The sequence below is a fragment of the Schistocerca piceifrons genome, chromosome 1 (genome assembly GCF_021461385.2).
Source record: "Schistocerca piceifrons isolate TAMUIC-IGC-003096 chromosome 1, iqSchPice1.1, whole genome shotgun sequence".
Taxonomy (NCBI): Eukaryota; Metazoa; Arthropoda; class Insecta; order Orthoptera; family Acrididae; genus Schistocerca; species Schistocerca piceifrons.
This window is the reverse complement of record NC_060138.1, coordinates 658571341-658594541: the sequence shown is the minus strand read 5'-3', so window position 1 is coordinate 658594541 and position 23201 is coordinate 658571341. Positions and strand designations below refer to the sequence as shown.

Sequence of the window (23201 nt, the reverse complement as noted above, 5' to 3'; positions counted from 1 at the left end):
ACATACAGTTTGTGATAATACACATTGTATTCAGCAATAGTTCATGGGGTGCACGACATTATCATCATAAAAAAACACACACTGGTTCATTCTTTTTCGTCAAGCCAGTACAGTATTTATCAAATAACAGATTCTCGTTAGCACAAAATTCAGCGCGTATTTTCCTCAAAATGATGGGTGCATCATGAAAAGTGGGTCTGCATTGATACATGTACCGAAGCATTGTTCTAAATCACCCAAATGCACATTATGAACACGAAGATAGTTCACTATTCCATTGTACACAGCTTGAATACATGGCAACTAGCCGTTCAGTCTCTCTAACACAAGAGATTACTCCACACTTAGTCCATGTCAGTGCGGAAAAACTGGAAATTTGTGGTAAGGTCTTGTGGCACCAAAGTACGGAGGTCATCGGTCCCTAAGCTTACGCACTACTTAATCTGACTTAACCTAACTTACGCTAAGGACAACATACACACCCCTGCCCGATGGAGGACTCGAACCTCCGACGGGGGGAGCCACGCAGACCGTGACAAGACGCCCTAACTACCCCCCGAACGGTGGAGTACTGTAGATACTTATAAATAGACAGGTCCCCTGATTTCACCCAGAGTACATTTTTGTGATGGATAGCGTCAGACCAGAACACTAAATGTCCAGGGGAGAACGAGATGGATTAATGTAGGATCTGTGCATTAAAGTAGTGTACAGCATGACATAATTCATCACATCTCGATTCAGTAAACCGCACTTTAATACCCTTGGTCACATTTTTTATCGCGATCACAACACACCACTCACTATCTGCCGCTGTTTCTATACAAAAATTTAGACACTTAGAGCCACTATAAGTTATATTATATGCTGAAGTTAAAATCAGTAGTGGACTGGGAGCAATCTGCCCTTTCTCATCCACAACATCTCTGTCCTTGCAGTGTCACCAGAATGTTCTGAAATAGCACATATGTAGGAGTCCAGTACTGATCTGAACCATGTTGCTTAGGACACCTGGTGCACTTCTGCGAGATGGGGACAGGCTCGGTCTCTTCATCAATGAGTGGAACAGACAATAACAGAACATTTTCCTGCACCAATATGCTGATCAGGTGTACTACAGGATCCCACATGCTAGCGGTCACTGCAGGTCCTGGCATAATGGAGGCTGCTTCTGGTCCCGACAAGCTGGAAGTCGCTTCTACGGGTCTGGACATGCTGGAGGCTCCTTCAAGCCCCAACAAGCTGGAGGTCCAGACACAATGGAGACCACTGAACTAATAATAATAAGAAGAAGAAGAAGAATTATTACATGTGGGAACAAAGATACAGAGTTGAACAAATAAGGAGCAATAGCAGAGAGATGTGTGATGAGTACTTACTTTTCCACTTTTTCCTGTTCTGCTGGGAGATGGTGGATAACCTTGGCTTCTGCAGATGCTTCATGGTTCTTCCACTGATTGAGACCAGCAGGCAACCGCATTCGCCTTATATCCCCTACGTCATGATCACATGACAGCATGCAGTGTTCCCACCAATTTCCAAGGAGGAGGAGGGGGGAATGCTGCAATCCTATTAATTCCCACCCATTTCCAGGGGGGAGAAACCTATGACATCACTATTTTGAGCGCCCTGTGGTCACAGAATTGTGAACTACCTCAGCTGGTCTGGGGTTGTTAAAAACGTAAATCCGTTTCTTAGGCATATTGACTGGTCATTTCAAAAAAGGTGGACAGTTACAGCAGAAGCAACTATCTGTAATTCGCGAAATGCATCTTCAAACTGTCCCATTGCATCACCATTATTTACTGAAAAGTATTCTTCTTCTTACGCTCCTCCGTTATCTTTCCTTTCCAATCTTCCTGTAGGGTGCTATGGACACAGTCTTCAGTTGAATGCTTACAGGTAATACAGTTATTAAACTCCCATCTGTCCAACACCAACATCTCGTCAACTGAACACATTTACCGCCAAAAATTTGTATTTCCCACGAAAATGTGGGTTTGTGATGGTGGGAAAAAGTGAGGATGACAGGTGGTTAACATACAGCATATTCACAAAACTAAATAAAGAGTGAGACTACCTTACATCCTTTCACTCCAGCAGCTCAGCACAGACTGAGCTTTTTCCACCAATTACCAAGTGGAGGAGTGGAGGGGAAGTGGGGAGGGGTGGTGAAGTGGGCGAGGGCTAGATGTGGAGGGGAGGTGGAGAGAGGAAGTGGGGTAGGGGGAAGGGGGGGGGAGGATCTGCAATCTTCAATAAATTTAAAGTGGTACCATATCATTCTTGCCCCACTACTAACAGTCAAACGTTTTGTGAAATGATTTGTCTAACAGTACGAAAAGATTAGAGAAACGTTTGATAAGCCTTTGAATGATAATTGAAATCATGTAAAGCAGCTGAGACGCTCATGTATTAGTGACATAAGGAGATCACTAAGTGAAATTCCACCAGAAAAATTAATATCCTATAGCACTCTTTAAAATTCTAAGATTCTAAATTAAACATTGAAATGTAAATTCTGAATCGGCGCCTCATTTTCTGAACACGATTTCGAAAGCCATTCAAAGGATCGTCAAATGTTTTTCTAATCTATTTTTTCTTACTTTTGGATAAATTATGTCGCAAACTATTTGACCATATTTTCCAAATTTTTAATTTTATTTCCAAGATTTGCGCAGAAAGCATGAAATATTACACACATCAAAAAGAGGTTTGCATCGCCTCGGTTCTGAGAGTTCCGGAACCTGTACAGAAAATTGGAATAGAGACCAACATAAACACCATTACCGCCCTTTTTATTGCTCATGAAAACAACACATTGCATGTTGTACTACCATACAGCGAGACCATCAGAGGTGGTGGTCCAGATTGCCGTACACACCGGTACCTCTAATACCCAGTAGCACGTCCTCTTGCATTGATGCATGCCTGTATTCGTCGTGGCACACTATCCACAAGTTCATCAAGGCACTGTTGGTCCAGATTGTATCACTCCTCAATGGCGATTCGGCGTAGATCCCTCAGAGTGGGTGGTGGGTCACGTCATCCATAAACAGCCCTTTTCAATCTATAACAGGCATGTTCGATAAGGTTCATGTCTGGAGAACATGATGGCCGCTCTAGTCGAGCGATGTTGTTACCCTCAGGGAAGTCATTCGCAAGATGTGCACGTTGAGGTCGCGAATTGTCGTCCATGAAGACGAATGCCCCGCCAATATTCTGCCGATATGGTTGCACTATCGGTCGGAGGATGACATTCACGTATCGTGCAGCCGTTACGGCGCCTTCCATGACCACCAGCAGCATATGTCGACCCCACATAATGTCACCCCAAAACAGCAGGGAAACTCCACCGTGCTGCACTCGCTGGACAGTGCTGGACAGTGTGTCGTCCGCAGCTCGTGGTCGTGCGGTAGCGTTCTCGCTTCCCGCGCCCGGGTTCCCGGGTTCGATTCCCGGCGGGGTCAGGGATTTTCTCTGCCTCGTGATGACTGGGTGTTGTGTGCTGTCCTTAGGTTTAAGTAGTTCTAAGTTCTAGGGGACTGATGGCCATAGATGTTAAGTCCCATAGTGCTCAGAGGCATTTGAACCAATTTTGACAGTGTGTCTAAGGCTTTCAGCCTGACTGGGCTGCCTCCAAACACGTCTCCGACGATTGTCTGGTTGAAGGCATATACGACATTCATCGGTGAAGAGAACGTGATGCCAATCCTGAGCGGTCCATTCGGCATGTTGTTGGACCCAGCTCCACCGCGCTGCATGGTGTCGTGGTTCCAAAGATGGACCTCGCCATCGACGTTGGGAGTGAAGTTGCGCATCACGCAGCCCATTGCGGACAGTTTGAGCCGTAACACGACGTTCTGTAGCTGCAGAAAAGCATTATTCAGCATGGTGGCATTGCTGTCAGGGTTCCTCCCAGGGTTCCTCCGAGCCATAATCCGTAGGTAGCGGTCATCCACTGCAGTAGTAGCCCTTGGGCGGCCTGACCGAGGCATGTCATCGAGAGTTCCTGTCTCTCTGTATCTCCTCCATGTCCGAACAACATCGCTTTGGTTCACTCCGAGACGCCTGGGTCCTTCCCTTGTTGAGAGCCCTTCCTGGCACAAAGTAACGATGCGGACGCGATCGAACCGTGGTATTGACCGTCTAGGCATGGTTGAACTACAGCCAACACGAGCCTACCTGGTGGAATGACTGGAACTGATCCCGTCTAATAGGCGCTGCTCGTGACTGGTTGTTTACATCTTTGGGCGAGTTTATTGACATCTCTGAACAGTCAAGGGGACCGCGTCTGTGATACAATATCCACAGTCAAACGTCTGTCTTCAGGAGTTCTGGGAACCGGGGTGATGCAAAACTTTTTTAATGTGTATACAGGGTGGTCCATTGATAATGACCGGGCCATATATGTCACGAAATAAGCATCAAACGAAAAAACTACAAAGAACGAAACTCGTCTAGCTTGAAGGGGGAAACCAATGGCGCTATGGTTGGCCCGCTAGATGGCGCTGCTATAGTTAAAACGGATATCAAATGAGTTTTTTTTAAATAGCAACCCTCATTTTTATGACATATTCGTGTAGTACGTAAAGAAATATGAATGTTTTAGTTGGATCACTTTTTTCGCTTTGTGAGAGATGGCGCTGTAATAGTCACAATCGTATAAGTACGTGGTATCACGTAACATTCCGCCAGTGCGGACGGTATTTGCTTCTTGATACATTACCCGTGTTAAAATGGACCGTTTACCAACTGCGGAAAAGGTCGATATCGTGTTGATGTATGGCTATTGTGATCAAAATGCCCAACGGGCGTGTGCTATGTATGCTGCTCGATATCCTGGACGACATCATCCAAGTGTCCGGAGCGTTCGCCGGATAGTTACGTTATTTAAGAGAAACAGGAAGTGTTCAGTCACAATAGAAACGTCAGCCACGACCTGCATCAAATGATGATGCCCAAGTAGGTGTTTTAGCTGCTGTCGCGGCCAATCCGCACAACAGTAGCAGACGAACTGCGCGAGAATCGTGAATCTCAAAACTTAGGTGCTGAGTATGCTACATCAACATCGGTTGCACCCGTACCATATTTCTATGCTCCAGGAATTGCATGGCGACGACTTTGAATGTCGTGTACAGTTCTGCCACTGGGCACAAGAGAAATTACTGGTCGATGACAGATTTTTTGCACGCGTTCTATTTAGCGACGAAGCGTCATTCACCAACAGTGGTAACGTGAACCGGCATAATATGCACTATTGGGCAACGGAAAATCCACGATGGCTGCGACAAGTGGAACATCAGCGACCTTGGTGGGTTAATGCATTATGGGAGGAATGATAATTGGCCCCCATTTTATCGATGGCAATCTGAATGGTGCAATGTATGCTGATTTCCTATGTAATGTTCTACCGATGGTACTACAAGATGTTTCACTGGACGTCAGAATGGCGATGTACTTCCAACATGATGGATGTCCGGCACATAGCTCGCGTGCGGTTGAAGCGCTATTGAATAGCATATTTCATGACAGGTGGATTGGTCGTCGAAGCATCATACCATGGCGCGCACGTTCACACGAATCTGACGTCCCCGGATTTCTTTCTGTTGGGAAAGTTGAAGGATATTTGCTACCGTGATCCACCGACAACGCCTGACAACATGCGTCAGCGCATTGTCAATGCATTTGAGAACATTACGGAAGGCAAACTACTCGCTGTTGAGATGAATGTCGTTAGACGTATTTGACAAATGCATTGAGGTTGACGGATATCATTTTGAGCATTTATTGCATTAATGTGGTATTTACAGGTAATCACGCTGTAACAGCATGCGTTCTCAGAAAGCTGCACAGGATTAGCCGAGCGGTCTGAGGCACTGCAGTCAGGGACTGTGCGATTGGTCCCGGCGGAGGTTCGAATCCTCCCTCGGTCATGGATGTGTGTTTGGCCTTAGGATAATTTAGGTTAAGTAGTGTGTAAGCTTAGGGACTGATGACCTTGGCAGTTAAGTCCCATCAGATTTCACACACATTTGAACATTTTTTGTTATCAGAAATGGTAAGTTCACAAAGGTACATGTATCACATTGGAACAACCGAAATAAAATGTTCAAATGTACCTACGTTCTGTATTTTAATTTAAAAAACCTACCTGTTTCCAACTGTTCGTCTAAAATTATGAGCCACATGTTTGTGACTATTACAACGCCATCTATCACAAAGCGAAAAAAGTGGTCCAACTAAAACTTTCATATTTCTTTACGTACTACAGGAATATGTAATAAAAAATGGGGGTTCCTATTTTTTAAAAAAGCAGTTGATATCCATTTGACCTATGGCAGCGCCATCTAGCGGGCCAACCATAGCGCAATCTTGTTTCCCTCTTCGAGCTAGACAAGTTTCGTTCTTTGTAGTTTTTTTCGTTTGACTCTTATATCGTGAGATATTTGGCCCGGTCACTATCAATGGACCACCCTGTATAATATATTTTCAAATCTAACGATATTCTGTTGATCTGTATATTGTTAATATTAATATGACATCGATCGATACTTAAATAAACAGTATTTCAACCTTTCTATTTTATTTATTACTTTTGGACAAATCATTTTTCAAAACATTTGATTTTTTTTAAATTTATTTCTTATTTACATTTCTGGCTGTGTTAAAAGTCGGTTTACTACTTCTCTCGACTATAGCTTTTAGGTCAACTGTTTCCTTTGATGAAGAGAAAGAAGAGAAGATTCAGTTTATGCTGTGATTTGATACTGATACTTCGTTTACATAGTTCGGGAAATATTTCAGTTTTCCCTAAAATTTATAATTAAATTTTCTAAGTTACCCTGATGACTTTCGCGTAATTAAATCATTTTTGCACGAACATATATCCTTTTTGTTCGTTTCCCACTCTTGATTTGGCTGTCAATATTCGGACGACAGTAGCTTGTGTGATTTCTAAGGAACCTTGTTTTCGCTCCTCTTAAACATCTGACGAAAAATTCAAAAGCGGAATACTTTCATTGCATTATTACCCTAAAGAAGATCTTGGACAATCTGTGGTGAAATAAGAAATTCACGGTCCTGAGATAAGTGGATTGGTTGACTGCTGGGAGGGGGCCAAACACCGAGGTCATCAGTCCCGTGAGACGAGTGGAGTTCAAGGGTGGACAGAGAAATACTCCCACACAAAAACCGAGTGGGAGAAATTAACAGTGGAAGAGAAGAAAGACCAAGTCATACTGCCAGCGGTGTGAGACAGGGTTGCAGCTTAGCACACGTCCAAAAACCAAAGAAAGGAATGAATGAAAACTTCGGAAGAGGAATAAGAGTTAAAGGAGAACAGACATCAACACCGAGGTTCATAGACGTTGCCTCCTTTGTGGTTGACGTAAGGAAGACTTGGGCAGCTTATTGTGTATAGATAAAGTTAAGACGAAGGCGATGTTTGGTAGTAGAGCTTCGAATTCCTTAACATCAAAATTGAGGATGACATAGTAGCATAAGAAGAGAAACATCCTGTATAGGAACTGAGATTTCACAAGCTGTTCAGCACAAGCGAGACAGAACTCGGTCGGTGCACGCGAAGAAACCTTTTTTCGGTGAAAGCGACCAACTGATTCAAATATTCATATGAAATTGTGGATGAATTTACCGCGAATTTACCGCGAGTGTCAGTTTGAAATAAATGGATCTTGGGAAAACCAGAGGAAGAAGAAATGGGAGCATTTGAAAATTGATTTTCACGAAAGCTGGAGGAAACTAAATAGGAGCATGAAGTGTGGAATGACAGGCACTAAAAGTATTGGCGAAGAAGGAAGTCTGTGGAACATTCTTACCAGGAGAAGAGACAGGTAGTGAGACACCTGCAAAGGCAACCCGGAGTGGCGATGGAGGACCAGCAGAGGAAAGCAAAGAGTAGAACATGTAAAACAAATTATAACGGATCTTAGGTTTTGCAGCTGGCAATTACTTGTTGATAGACCTACTTGCTAAGATGACTTTTTGTAATGAATGTGTTATGTTGTTGAGCTTGAGAAGCCAGTTTACCCTAATTACATTTACTGATCATAAATACTTGCACGTGACTACGCCATTGCAGTCAGTATCAAATTATAGCATTAGGTGCAGCAGCTGCAGAAACATAATTACAGTACATTTCAATTGGGATCGCAGCCAATTTAGTGAGTTACTCTTTACAAAACTTATTGTGAAACAATTCTTTCCATCACACATTATGATGAAAACTAATAGTAAGAAAACAATAAACGCGCAGAAGGTCATTGATGGGTGCCCTGTTGTGCATGTCATTCATTACAAGGCAGCAATCGGGTCTCTAGGCGGCATCTCTGTTGCGAGTGTGCGCGACGGCTTCCACTGACCTAAGTTGTGTGCGACTTCTCAGTGGGTGTTGGAGTACCTCACACATAGGAAAAGACGGAAAGTGAATTAGGTCAATAGGGTGGATGATGATTTTTTCAAAATAGCATCATGAAATTTTAATTTTTACTCGGTTTGGAAATGCTGCTGGTATTTTATGTGAATTGTTGTTATGGTCCTCAGTCCAGAGACTGCTTTGATGCAGCTCTCCATGCTACTCTATCCTGTGCAAGCTTCTTCATCTCCCAGTACCTACTGCAACCTACATCCTTCTGAATCTGTTTAGTGTATTCATCTCTTGGTCTCCCTCTACGATTTTTACCCTCCACGCTGCCTTCCAATACTAAATTGGTGATCCCTTGATGCCTCAGAACATGTCCTACCAACCTATTCCTTCTTCTAGTCAAGTTGTGCCACAAACTTCTCTTCTCTCCAATTCTATTCAATACCTCCTCATTAGTTATGTGATCTACCCATCTAATCTTCAGCATTCTTCTGTAGCACCACATTTCGAAATCTTCTATTCTCTTCTTGTCTAAACTATTTATCGTCCATGTTTCACTTCCATACATGGCTACACTGCATACAAATACTTTCAGAAACGACTTCCTGACACTTAAATCAATACTCGATGTTAACAAATTTCTCTTCTTCAAGAACCCTTTCCTTTCCATTGCCAGTCTACATTTTGTATCCTCTCTACTTCGACCATCATCAGTTATTTTTCTCCCCAAATAACAAAACTCATTTACTACTTTAAGCGTCTCATTTTCTAATCTAATTCCTACAGCATCACCCGATTTAATTCGACTACATTCCATTATCCTCGTTTTGCTTTTATTGATGTTCATCTTATATCCTCCTTTCAAGACACTGTCCATTCCGTTCAACTGCTCTTCCAAGTCCTTTGCTGTCTCTGTCAGAATTACAATGTCATCGGCGAACCTCAAAGTTTTTATTTCTTCTCCATGGATTTTAATTCCAACTCCGAATTTTTCTTTTGTTTCCTTTACTGCTTGTTCAATATACGGATTGAGTAATATCGGGGATAGGCTACAACCCTGTCTCACTCCCTTCCCAACCACTGCTTCCTTTTCGTGCCCCTCGACTCTTATAACTGCCATCTGGTTTCTGTACAAATTGTAAATAGCCTTTGGCTCCCTGTATTTTACCCCTGCCACCTTCAGAATTTGAAAGAGAGTATTCCAGTCAACATTTTCTAAAGCTTTCTCTAAGTCTACAAATGCTAGAAACGTAGGTTTGCCTTTCCTTACTCTATTTTCTAAGGTAAGTCGTAGGGTCAGTATTGCCTCACGTGTTCCAACATTTCTACGTAATCCAAACTGATCTTCCCCGAGGTCGGCTTCTACCAGTTTTTACATCTACATCTACATTTATACTCCGCAAGCCACCCAACGGTGCGTGGTGGAGGGCACTTTACGTGCCACTGTTCCAGTCACGTATGATTCGCGGGAAGAACGACTGCCGGAAAACCTCCGTGCGCGCTCGAATCTCTCTAATTTTACATTCGTGATCTCCTCGAGAGGTATAAGTAGGGGAAGCAATATGTTCGATATCTCGCCCAGAAAAGCACCCTTTCGAAACCTGTACAGCAAGCTACACCGCGATGCAGAGTGCTACTCTTGCAGAGCCTGCCACTTGAGTTTGCTAAACCTCTCCGTAACGCTATCACACTTACCAAATAACCCTGTGACGAAACGCGCCGCCGTTCTTTGGATCTTCTCTATCTCCTCAGTCAACCCGACATGGTACGGATCCCATACTGATGAGCAATACTCAAGTATAGGTCGAACGAGTGTTTTGTATGCTACCTCCTTTGTTGATGGACTACATTTTCTAAGGACTCTCCCAATGAATCTCAACCTGGCACTCGCCTTACCAACAATTAATTTTATATGATCATTCCACTTCAAATCGTTCCGCACGCGTACTCCCAGATATTTTACAGAAGTAACTGCTACCATTGTTTGTTCCGCTATCATAGAATCATACAATAAAGGATCCTTCTTTCTATGTATTCGCAATACATTACATTTGTCTATGTTAAGGGTCAGTTGCCACTCCCTGCTTCAAGTGCCTATCCGCTGCAGATCTTCCTACATTTCGTTGCAATTTTGTAATGCTGCAACTTCTCTGTATACTACAGCATCATCCGCGAAAAGCCGCATGGAACTTCCGACACTATCTACTAGATCATTTATATATATTGTAAAAAGCAATGGTCCCATAACACTCCCCTGTGGCACGCCAGAGGTTACTTTAACGTCTGTAGACGTCCCTCCATTGATAAGAACATGCTGTGTTCTGTTTGCTAAAAACTCTTCAATCCAGCCACACAGCTGGTCTGATATTCCGTAGGCTCTTACTTTGTTTATCAGGCGACAGTGTGGAACTGTATTGAACTTCTTCCGGAAGCCAAGGAAAATAACATCTACCTGGGAGCCTGTATCTAATAATTTCTGGGTCTCATGAACAAATAAAGCGAGTTGGGAACACATGATCGCTGTTTCCGGAATCAATCGTCTGTAAAGAATTCGAGTTAGTATTTTGCAGCTGTGGCTTATTAAACTGACAGTTCGGCAATTTTCATATCTGTCAACACCTGCTTTCTTTGGGATTGGAATTATTATATTCTTCTGAGGGTATTTCGCCTGTCTCATACATCTTGCTCACCAGATGGTAGAGTTTTGTTAGGCTTGGCTCTCCCAAGGTTGTCATTAGTTCTAATGGGATGTTGTCTAATCCTGGGGCCTTGTCTCGACTCAGGTCTTTCAGTGCTCTGTCAAACTCTTCATGCAGTATCGTATCTCCCATTTCAACTTCATCCACATTCTCTTCCATTTCTATAATATTGTCCTCAAGTACATCGCCCTTGCATAGACCATCTATATACTCCTTCCACTTTTCTGCTTTCCCTTCTTTGCTTAGTACTGGGTTTCCATCTGAGCTCTTGATATTCATGCAAGTGGTTCTCTTTTCTCTAAAGGTCTCTTTAATTTTCCTGTAGGCAGTATCTATCTTACCCCTAGTGAGATAAGCCTCTACATCCTTACATTTGTCCTCTATCCGTGCTTAGCCATTTTGCACTTCCTGTCGATCTCATTTTTGAGACGTTTGTATTCCTTTTTGCCTGCTTCATTTACTGCATTTTTATATTTTCTCCTTTCATTAATTAAATTCAATATCTCTTCTGTTACCCAAGGATTTCTATTAGCCCACGTCTTTTTACCTACTTAATCCTCTGCTACCTTCACTATTTTGTCTCTCAAAGCTACCCATTCTTCTTCTACTATATTTCTTTCTCCCGTTCTTGTCAATCGTTCCCTAAAGTTCTCCCTGAAGCTCTCTACAACCTCTCGTTCTTTCAGTTTATCCAGGTCCCATCTTCTCAAATTCCCACCTTTTTGCAGTTTCTTCAGTTTTAATCTACAGTTCATAACCAATAGATTGTGGTCAGAGTCCACACCTGCCCCTGGAAAAGTCTCACAATTTAAAACCTGATTCCTAAATCTCTGTCTTACCATTATATAATCTATCTGATACGTTCTAGTATCTCCAGGCTTCTTCCATGTACACAACCTTCTTTCATGATTCTTGAACCAAGTGTTAGCTATGATTAAGTTATGCTCTGTGCAAAATTCTTCCAGGCGGCTTCCGTTTCCCTCTTTCATTTCTTCCCCCCCAATCCATATTCAACTACTACGTTTCCTTCTCTCCCTTTTCCTACTATCGAATTCCAGTCACCCATGACTATTAAATTTTCGTCTCCCTTCACTACCTGAATAATTTCTGTTATCTCATCATACATTTCATCAATTTCTTCATCATCTACAGAGCTAGTTGGCATATAAACTTGTACTACTGTAGTAGGCGTGGGCTTCGTGTCTATCTTGGCCACAATAATGCGTTCACTATGCTGTTTGTAGTAGCTTAGCCGCACTCCTATTTTCCTATTCATTATTAAATCTACTCCTGCATTACCCCTATTTGATTTTGTATTTATAACCCTGTATTCACCTCACCAGAAGTCTTGTTCCTCCTACCACCGAACTTCACTAACTCTCACTATATCTAACTTTAACCTATCCATTTTCTAACCTACCTGCCCGATTAAGGGATCTGACATTTCGCGCTCCGACCCGTAGGATGCCAGTTTTGTTTCTCCTGATAACGTCCTCCTGAGTAGTCCCCACCTGGAGATCCGAATGGGGGACTATTTTACCTCTGGTATATTTTACCCAAGAGGACGCCATCATCTTTTAACCATACAGTAAAGCTGCATGGCCTCGGGAAAAATTACGGCTGTAAATGTGAATGTATGCTTTCCCGGCGTATACAGCTGGCGAAGAGTTCTCGGGCTTCCAGCCGGGTGGCGGTGTCTTCAAACTGCGACGTTTCGACGAGTGACATACTCATCATCTTCTGGCGAAGTGCCGAGACTTTGCGGATGCCGGTCCGCAGTTTGAAGACACCGCCACCCGGCTGGAAGCCCGAGAACTCTTCGCCATTACGGCTGTAGTTTCCCCTTGTTTTCAGCCGTTCACAGTACCAGCACAGAAAGGCCGTTTTGGTGTTACAAAGCCAGATCAATCAATCATCCAAACTGTTGCCCCTGCAACTACTGAAAAGGCTGCTGCCCCTCTTCGGGAACCACACGTTTGTCTGGCCTCTCAACAGATGCCCCTCCGTTGTGGTTGCACCTACGGTGCGGTTATCTATATCGCTGAGGCACGCAAGCCTCCACACCAACGCCAAGGTCCATGGTTCATGGGGGGGGGGGAGGGGGGGGCTATGTGAATTAAGTTACGATATAAATTTAAATATCGGCTGCAAGGAGCATAGTGATTTTGTATTTTATTTTTAATGTTAGATGCTTTGCATATGCTCTTAATTTATTTTTTATGAATATTGTGATTAAAATGACAGGAGATGCTATTTACCTACAGGATGAGTTATTACATTTACCTCCTGTTGTCCAGTCACATTAATGTGACCACCGCTTATGTTAGGCGCCAACGTGCAGTAAACCATTCCAGAAGGCAGATGGCAGCATTAGCAGTGGAGTGTATATGAAGTGTATCGACTGGACGAGGATAACAGTGCAGCGCATGTCGTTATGTGGGAAAGGAGCGATTTGTATGACGTCCAAAAGTACATGCACATTGTTCTTCGGGACAAGGGTGGAGGCATTTCCGAAACTGTTCCCGTGTCGCTGTGGTTAATGTATATTATGCACGGCAAAACGGCGCTATACAAAAACGGCGCCGAGGCAACTGTGGTGCTGGATCAAATGGTTCAAATGGCTCTGAGCACTATTGGACTTAACATCTATGGTCATCAGTCCCCTAGAACTTAGAACTACTTAAACCTAACTAACCTAACGACATCACACAACACCCAGTCATCACGAGGCAGAGAAAATCCCTGACCCCGCCAGGAATCGAACCCGGGAACCCCAACTGTGGTGCTCCACGGGCGCATATACGACGGGGTGGCCGACGGCTGCGAAGATTTACCCGAGCGAATAGACATGCAACTGTTGAGCAACTGACCATCCAGATGAACTGAGGAGCTATCAACAGTGTCTTTTCAACGACCGTTCAGCTAACGTTGCTTTGTATGGGACTCCGCAGCAGGCGCCTGGCTCATGCGTCCCTGCCGACTGCTGTTCATCGGCAACGAAGGCTGGAACTTGCACTCCAGTACCGTAACTGGACGTCCACTGAGTGACGACAGGTCGCCTTTTCATATGAATCACGTTTTATGCTCCATCGGACAGACGGCCGTTGGCGTGTTTGGTGTGAAACGTCTGAACACAAACACTCTGGAACAACCTTTGGAAGGGGATTGTTTTCGGTGCATTCCCTGGGTGCTCCCATCATTCTGCAAGGCACAATGGACCAACACAAATACGCATCTATGCTTGACGACCGTGTCCATCCCCATATGCAGCTTGTCTTTACTCGGCTCGATGGCATCTACCATCAGCGCATTGCAACGTGTCACACTTCTCCCAGTGTACGTGGTGTAGTTCAAAGAACACCACGATGAGTTTACTGTATTCCCCTGGCCATCAAAGGCCGCAGATTTTAACCCAGTGGAGAATCTGCGAGACCACCTCGATCGGGTTGTTCGCCCCACGGATCTCCAGCAGAGAGACCTAGTGTAGCTGGCCACGACACTGGAGTCGGCATGACTCCACACCCCTATCGGAACCTTCCAGAACCTCACTGACATTTTTTCAACTTTTGTAGTCCTGTCTACCTCAGTTGCGTTTAATATTATAGTACCGGGTGATCAAAAAGTCAGTATAAATTTGAAAAGTGAATAAATCACAGAATAATGTAGATAGAGAGGTACAAATGGACACACATGCTTGGAATGACATGGGGTTTTATTAGAACCAAAAAAATACAAACGTTCTAAAAATGTCCGACAGATGGCGCTTCATCTGATAACAAGAGCAATAATCAGCATAACAAAGTAAGACAAAGAAAAGATGATGTTCTTTACAGGTAATGCTCAATTATGTCCACCATCATTCCTCAACAATAGCTGTAGTCGAGGAATAATGTTATGAACAGCACTGTAAAGCATGTTCGGAGCTATGGTCAGGCATTCGCGTCGTATGTTGTCTTTCAGCATTCCTAGAGATGTCGGTAGATCACGATACACTTGCGACTTCAGGTAACCCCAAAGCCAATAATCGCACGGACTGAGGTCTGGGGACCTCGGAGGCCAAGCATGACGAAAGTGGTGGCTGAGCACACGATCATCACCAAACGACGCTCGCAAGAGATCTTTCAAGCGTCTAGCAACACTTTGTTTTTTTTTTTTTTTTTGGTTCTAATAAAACCCCATGTCATTCCAAGCATGTGTGTCAATTTTTACCTCTCTATCTACATTATTTCGTGGTTTATTAAGTTTTCAAATTTATACTGACTATTTGATCACCGGGTATAGTGATAATTTTTACTTATGGACCGTCCGACAGCAACTGAATAAAACACAATTTTAGTGCCATACGCGTTTCGCCTTTATTCTCTGCAAGGCTTCATCAGTGGCCTGGAATATGTACATATGTTTGCTATTTAATTTACATTTTGGTCACTGTACGTTTAGGTTATAAAGAGTTCTGGCGGTTGGTATTTCCTATTAAGTAGTAATATTTTGAACTGTACTTACAGGTTGGGTGGATGATTGCCTACATATTACGCTCCTTTTGCACTTTTGGTGTTGTTGTTCTTGTTATAATCGCCAATTTGCGGTTTTTTCCCACGTTTCACAGCACTATGAACTGAATACTTGTTTCGATGCAATGATTTGGTTTGTGTTGCCGACTGTCAGATGTTATTGCCAAACTTTCGGGTGTAATTATTAAGATATCTGTGATCTGTTTGTGTATGCATTTGTGTATGCGTGTGGTTTATTATTATTATTATTATTATTATTATTATTATTATTGTGGGCTGTCTGTGTGTGTGTGTGTGTGTGTGTATGTGTTTGTGTGTGTGTGTGTGTGTCTGTGTGTCCAGAACGCGAAGGGGGAAAAGTGATTTTTTTTTGGTTGTGTGAGAGGGACGATTTTTTCGATTTTTTATCTTAGCATTTCTTTTATTAAGTGTAGTAGGGAGCCTGTGCTGATATGTGTTTGTTCATTTATCACATGTTTATTTTCAGCGATGGCTATCTGAATGTGGAAGTTTTCTTGCGTTTGTATAAGATGTTTGTCATGGAGCGTAATATGTAGGAAATCATCCACAGTTCAAAATATTACTACTTAATAGGAAATACCAACCACCAGAACTGTTTATAACCAAATCATACAGCGACCAAAATGTAAATTAAATAGCAAACATATGTACATATTCCAGGCCACTGATGATGCCTTGCAGAAAATAAAGGCGACACGCGTGTGGCACTAATATTGTGTTTTACTCAGTTGCTATCGGACGGTCCATAAGTAAAAATTATCAATACACTCACTGACACTCTTCCTGGACGTGTCACAGCGGTCCGCATTCCAAAAGGTGGTTATTCAGGCTTTTGACAGGTGGTCACACTGTTTTGAATAGACAACGAATATTGTTACCGTAGCTGAGAAAAGAAACGAATATACGTTTACACTCCAGAAAACAGTGGATTCACTTCACTGAATATGCAGTGCTGTACGCAACTTGCATAAAAGTGTGTTTCCAATTAAGGCAAGTAATAATAGTAATAATAATAATAACTAGAAACACATTATTTCTTCCGCCAAATACGTCAAGTGAAACAATAATCATGAGATAGGTACAGCTTTTTACAAATGAAAATATGGTCCGTTGTAGGCAGTATGTTAATGTTCGCCGCCCGGAGTGGCCGAGCGGTTCTAGGCGCTACAGTCTGGAACAGCGCGACGGCTACAGTCGCAGGTTCGAATCCTGCCTCGGGCATGGATGTGTGTGATGCCCTTAGGTTAGTTAGGTTTAAGTAGTTCTAAGTTCTAGGGGACTGATGACCTCAGAAGTTAAGTCCCATAGTGCTCAGGGCCATTTGAACCCTTTTTGTTAATGTTCTTCATTTAATTCGTGCGATTAGCTGATTTTGACTTCGCGTCAATTTGAAGCACATGCATGACAGCTTATGAACATCACGTTTTACATTGTGTAAATGTTGAGTACTCGTCGTTATTGTCATTATTGTATGACATGTGATGTTTACAATTTAGAACTGGGTTCTGTCCACATTTGCACATTTATTTATGGATTATGGCGTTGTGTGTGTGTGTGTGATGAATCCGATACTTACACAATCTCAAACGTGATGTACATAAATTGATGTCACCCACATGTGCTTGAAAATGACACAAAGTCGAAATTAGTCAATCGACCGAATTACATAAAGAACATTAATATGCAGCCTACAACGGACTACGTTTTCATTTGGAAGGGTATTTGGAGGCTGTGACACGCATGTGCTTGAAAATGACGCGAAGTCGATATTAGCTAATCGCACAGATTAAATAAAGAACATTTACATACAGCCTACAAAGGATCATGTTTTTATTTGAAAAATATTTGGAGGCTGTGGACCCACAGAGAAACAAAATTTTAATCTTTGTACTGACTGTTTCCAGTGTTCTCTGCACGAATGCTTGTCAAATACTCTGAAGCCAAGAATTTAAGGGTGCAAGAGCATAATATAGTGCAAGCACACAAGGATTAACAACTTCAATGGATTACAAATGACAGCCAACTAGTCCTAAGCCACTGAAGCTCTTGCATGCACAATTCTTCAAGAGCACCCATGTTCAAAATCTTAATTAACAACTGTTGTTATAAATCATTTCTCCACATATGACACAGATAAAAATTGATTATGATCAGCGCAATAAACATGTTCCAATTCATAATAGCGAAGGAGCATGAACGACACAGTAGGACATACGTCATCTAACGCACAATTGTGTATAGAAATTGTAATGGTTCTTAACTCCACCTGTCTTCTTTCCATTAAAAATTTATATTTCGTTTTAGCTTGCGTGTTTGTACATGCTCTATTGTTTTACTTTCAAAGGCGTAGTGTTGGCCGCAATGCTGTCATGTCTCCATTTTCGTGGAATCATACTACAGAGAGTTTGGATGCATGTGAAGACGAGCAACTTTGAAAGTCAAACATAAACAACAACAAGATGAAAAGTATGCAGAATAGGAATAAGATTAGTATAATTTTTCTTAGGTACTTTACTTTCATAATCTGAGTAAAGACGATATTACTGATATGTTTCTAATCGATGAACAACAGCCACGGACAGCCCTCAAAGATGAAATGTCTATTTTACCATGTAATTCTTACATCACATTATTCATTTACTAGCAGTCTCTCAGAATAAGTTAATAATGCCAGTTTAATTCCGATATTCTTCGAATAAGACATATACCAAATCACACGACACACATGTATAGTCCCTGCAAGCCATCATTGCATTTTTTGAGCTAAGTATAAGCTCTTCTGACTGAACGCCAGTAAATCATTGACGCATAAACCATTTGTTACGACGTTGTCCTCAGTTGTAATAGTATGGCTCAGTTATGAATCTGGCCCCTAACAGCTGTTTTATCTTGAACCTGACTGATCGCGCGGAATTGGTCCATTGTGCCTTGCCCTGCACCGGCAGTGTTTAGCTGCACTGCCGCGAGGGGCGCGCAAATGTGCGTGACGTCACGTCGAGTGGTTGGCGACTCCGCCGCCAGGAGTGCGCCGCTGTTAGTGTGTTGCCGGCCGGCAAGGGGAACGGTCGCGAGTGTCGCTCGATCAGTGTGCGCGTGGAGTGGTTCGTTCGGCGTCGCGCGCCTTGGCACTGGGTCTCACCTGGTTGGATGGCGAACAGCGCGTAGCGAGCGCTGTCGGTTGTCTGCACAGCGAGCGACCTGCCCGACCCGCTAGGCACCATGGTGGGCGTGCAGTTGCAAGGTAAGCTCGGGGTGGAGGAGGGTGCGGCCCCCACTACCGCCACGCCTCGCAGCCCGTGCGGGGTTGCAAGCGCTGCTGCTGCTACTGCAGCCGGCCTGGCCGCTGCTTGTCAACAAAGCGTTCGGCAGCAGCGGCAGTTCTGTTGCGTGCTCTGTCAGATGTTTCGTCGCCAGCCCGTGAAGTGTTTAATAACACACGGCACTGTTACTCACTTCTCATGGCATCAGAGCCCTTACTGCATTGTGCGAGGGGAGAAGCTGCGCTATCGATTGAAGCTTTACATACAACATAAAACTGGCTCTTTGCTTAAGTAACTGTGGTTGTACTCACAGATTCATTCCTGGAGGTTGTGTGTTCGTGCTAGCGCCGTTCTGTGATTTATTTTGTATTCTTACTTTTTTTATTTTTTTTTAAATAGTTGGGGGCACTCGTTTCATTGGGTCCTCGTATCAGTGACCAACATATTTTGCTCTTCTACTGGCAAAAACTATGCCACCCGCCCAGGTATCCCTATATTTAGTATGGGAAGGAGCTTGTTAACATCCTGAAACGTTTCACCAGCTGATGTGTCGCGACTCGGTTGAAATGATCGAGAATTAAACGGGAGGCAGGCTGAGCATCGGTGGCGATGCGGGGGCGTGCCTGGCAGATGAGAGGCGCTATTGATTGCGCGCGCCGGCGCCGCGGTCGACTTGCAGCTGTCAGTCAGGATGCCGGCGGCCGAGGAGGCGAGGGCGGCACGCGAACACAAGAGCGGCGCTGCTACAGCTGCCGGCCTCTGTCTGCGGCCGCTCAGCCCTCCGGGGGGTGGGGGCCGTCGAGCCGGCAGCAGCAGCCTCTGCGGCGTGCGGGCGCTGCCAACGGGCGTCTGATGGCCTGCGTTGGGGGCATTGGTTTGAGGCGAGAATTAGGAGACTCTTAAAAGCCAGCAGCCACCCTTTTAAGATTTACTTATTTATTCAAGCCTTGTACCGTTCCTGCATCTACAGAATACCCCAAAAGCCACCGTATGGTACACGGCGGAGAGTGCCTAGCAATTCTCTTTCGACTCGCAAATGGAGCTATGGGAAAGTCTATAAGCCTCCATACGTAACCTAATTTCTTTTATCTTGTCTTCCCAGTCTTTGCAGGAAACGTATCTTGACGCCAGTAGAATCGTTTTGCTGTCAGCTATCTGCAAGTGTCTGTTCTCCAAATTTTCTCAGTAGTGTTTCCCCGAGAAGAACGTCGTCTTCCGTCTAGGGAGCCCCATTTGAGCTCACGAAGCTTCTCCGCAATACTCGCGTGTTGATCGAAGCTACCGGTAACAAGTCTAGCAACATGCCTTCTAATTTGGTTCGATCTCTTCCTTTAACCCCACCTGGTGGCGATCCCAAGCACTCGAGCAATACTCGAGAAAGGGTCGCACGAAAGTTCTATACTCCGTATCCTTTATAGACGAACTACAGTTTACTAGTATTCACCCAATAAACCGTAGTCGACCATTTCCTTCCCTACTACCGTCATTAAGTGCTCTGTCCATTTCATATCGCTATGCAGCTTTACGCCTGGATATTTAATCGCCGTGACTGTGTTAAGTAGCACCCCCCCAATGCTGTATTCGAACATTATGGGATTGTTTCTTCTACTCATCCACATTAACTTACATTTTTCTACGTTTAGAGCAAGCTGGCATTCATGAGATCAAATAAAAATTCTGTTCAGGTCATCCTGCATCCTATTTAGTCCCTCAACGGCAACATTTTCCCACACACTACACCGTCATCAGCAGAGAGTCGCAAATTGCTGCTCACCCTATCCATCAGATCATTTGTGTACATAGAGAACAAGAGTGGTCATATCTCTGGGTCACTCTTGACTGTACCCTTGTCTCTGATGAACACTCGTCGTCGAGGACAGCGTAGAGGCTTTCTATTACTTTACAAGTTTCTCGAGGTACTCACTTATCTGGGAAACTATTCCGTATGTTCGCACATTTCGTTACCATTGTTCCAAGCTTATGTGACTACCAGATGAATACATCTATTTAAATGTTTGATATTTTATTATTATTTCTTTATCAGGTTCCGTGGAACCAAACGAATCAAAGCTGGAAATTCCTGGAGCGAGTCAGTGTATAGTTTTCCGAATGATAATTAGATCAACTCAGAAACGAAAAAAATCATAGAATTGCAAAAAAAACTCAGACCCAAAAACACAGGGAAGGATTTAGATTAATCTCTCTAAGTAGGCGTAACTGGCAAAGCATAATACGTGGAAAAGATGATGATGGCGATGGAACATGAAACAGTCTGAGAGCTTGCGAATAAACTATTCCTACTGTTCCACAAGCTAACCTTTCAACTTAGATTTGAAGACTCGGTGCTTATTGCTCAATCTTACCAATTCTTCTGGAAGCCAGTTAAAATGAGAACTTCTGAATAGCGCACAAGTTTCTGTAAAATGCTTTACCAAGTGTTATCCTAATGCAAATCGTTTTTTTGTCTAGGGTTCACTGAATGAATATTGCACTTTCTGCCGAGTGAGTATATATGTACACACATGACGAAGTTAGAATTGTGGGCAACTTGCGCACTCACCAAGATCATTCTTAGTTCAGAAAAAGACGGTCATGGAGATCTGCAGTGTCAGTTCGGCGAGGGAGTGTAATAGAAATTTAAAAAAAAATTAAGTCACTCTAAGAAAGACGCTATCTTGCGATAAACTACTTTAACAACTTGAACTGCCTTTCAGTGCAGAAACTGCGAATATCCCCCGCCCCACGTCTATTCTGTACAACAGGCGCATGTAAAATTATAATATTAGGCAAATTTAAGCTGATACCAGCTCCGACAAGCAGTAGTTCATTCTGCTCTCCGTTCATGAACGAACTGGGAAAAGCTTTTAACATAACGCACAATAGAAACTATCCCGTGTCACGCGCATCACAATAATTCACAGTGAAGCGTTAGACGTTACAGTTACGATTAAAAACATTCTGTGGCGAGCTTGACAGCAAATACTTCTTACAGTGACGATCTATATGAAAATTCTGATTCGAAGAGCATATTGCTGTTGACCCCCTAAGTATCATGTGCAAACGAGAACAGTAGCGCAGAAAAACTGATGTAACAGGCAACTAAAGACAGCTCTTCTCCAACGCGTAAACAATGTGCCTTCAATGAAAAAGGGTACGCAATACCATTATTCACGTTACACTTCGCTACACAAGATACACTATGTGATCAAAAGTATCCGGACACCTGGCTGAAAATGACTTACAACTTCGTGGCGATCTACATCGGTAATACTGAAATGCAATATGGTGTTGGCCCACCCTTAGCCTTGATGACAGCTTCCACTCTCGCAGGTATACGTTCAATCAGGTGCTGGAAAGTTTCTTGGGGAATGGCAGCCTATTCTTAACGGAATGCTGCGCAGAGGAGAGATATCGATGTCAGTCGGTGAGGCGTGGCACGAAGTCGGCGTTCCAAAACATCTCAAACGTGTTCTATAGGATTCTGGTGAGGAGTCTGTGCAGGCCAGTCCATTACAGGGATGTTATTGTCGTGTTACCACTCCGCCACAGGCCGTGCATTATGAACAGGTGCTCGATCGTGTTGAAGGTGCAGTCGTCATCCCCGAATTGCTCTTCAACAATGGGAAGCAAGAAGATGCTTAAAACATCAATGTAGGTCTGTGCTGCATAGTGCCACGCAAAACAACAAGGGGTACAAGCCCCCTTCATGAAAAACACGATAACACCACCGCCTCCGAATTTTACCGTTGGCACTACACACGCTGGCAGATGACGTTCACCGGGCATTCGTCATACCCATACCCCGCCATCGGATCGCCACATTGTGTACCGTGATTCGTGACTCCACAGAACTTTTTCCACTGTTCAATCGTCCAATGTTGCCTCCTTACACCAAGCGTGGCGTCGTTTGGCTTTTACTGGCGTGATGTGTGGCTTATGAGCAGCCACTCGACCATGAAATCGAAATTTTCTCACCTCCCGCCTAACTGTCATAGTACTTGCAGTGAATTCTGATGCAGTTTGGAATTCCTGTGTGATAGTCTGGATAGATGTCTGCCTATTATGCATTACGACCCTCTTCAACTGTCGGCGGTCTCTGTCAGTCAACAGGCGAGGTCGGCCTGTACGCTTTTGTGCAGTACATGTTCCTTCATGATTCCACTTCATTATCACATCGGAAACAGTGGACCTAGGGATGTTCGAAGTCCGTGAGTTCCGCGGAGGGCCTCATTCTGCCCTCTCTCGATGTCTAATGATTACTGAGGTCGCTGATATGGAGTACCTGGCAGTAGGTGGCAGCACAATGCACCTAATATGAAAAACCTTT

General features: G+C 43.7%; 1 protein-coding gene across 1 annotated transcript in view; it reads left to right on the top strand.

The window, feature by feature from the left end:
• Positions 1 to 18676: 18676 nt before the first annotated feature.
• The window catches only part of LOC124805426 (myosin-I heavy chain), an 804788-nt gene continuing 800263 nt past the window's right edge, over positions 18677 to 23201 (top strand). Inside the window, exon 1 of the mRNA XM_047265991.1 lies at positions 18677 to 18855. Within this exon, the coding sequence (XP_047121947.1) occupies positions 18834 to 18855 (22 nt within the window). The 5' untranslated portion in view covers positions 18677 to 18833. The remainder of the gene's footprint in view (positions 18856 to 23201) is intronic.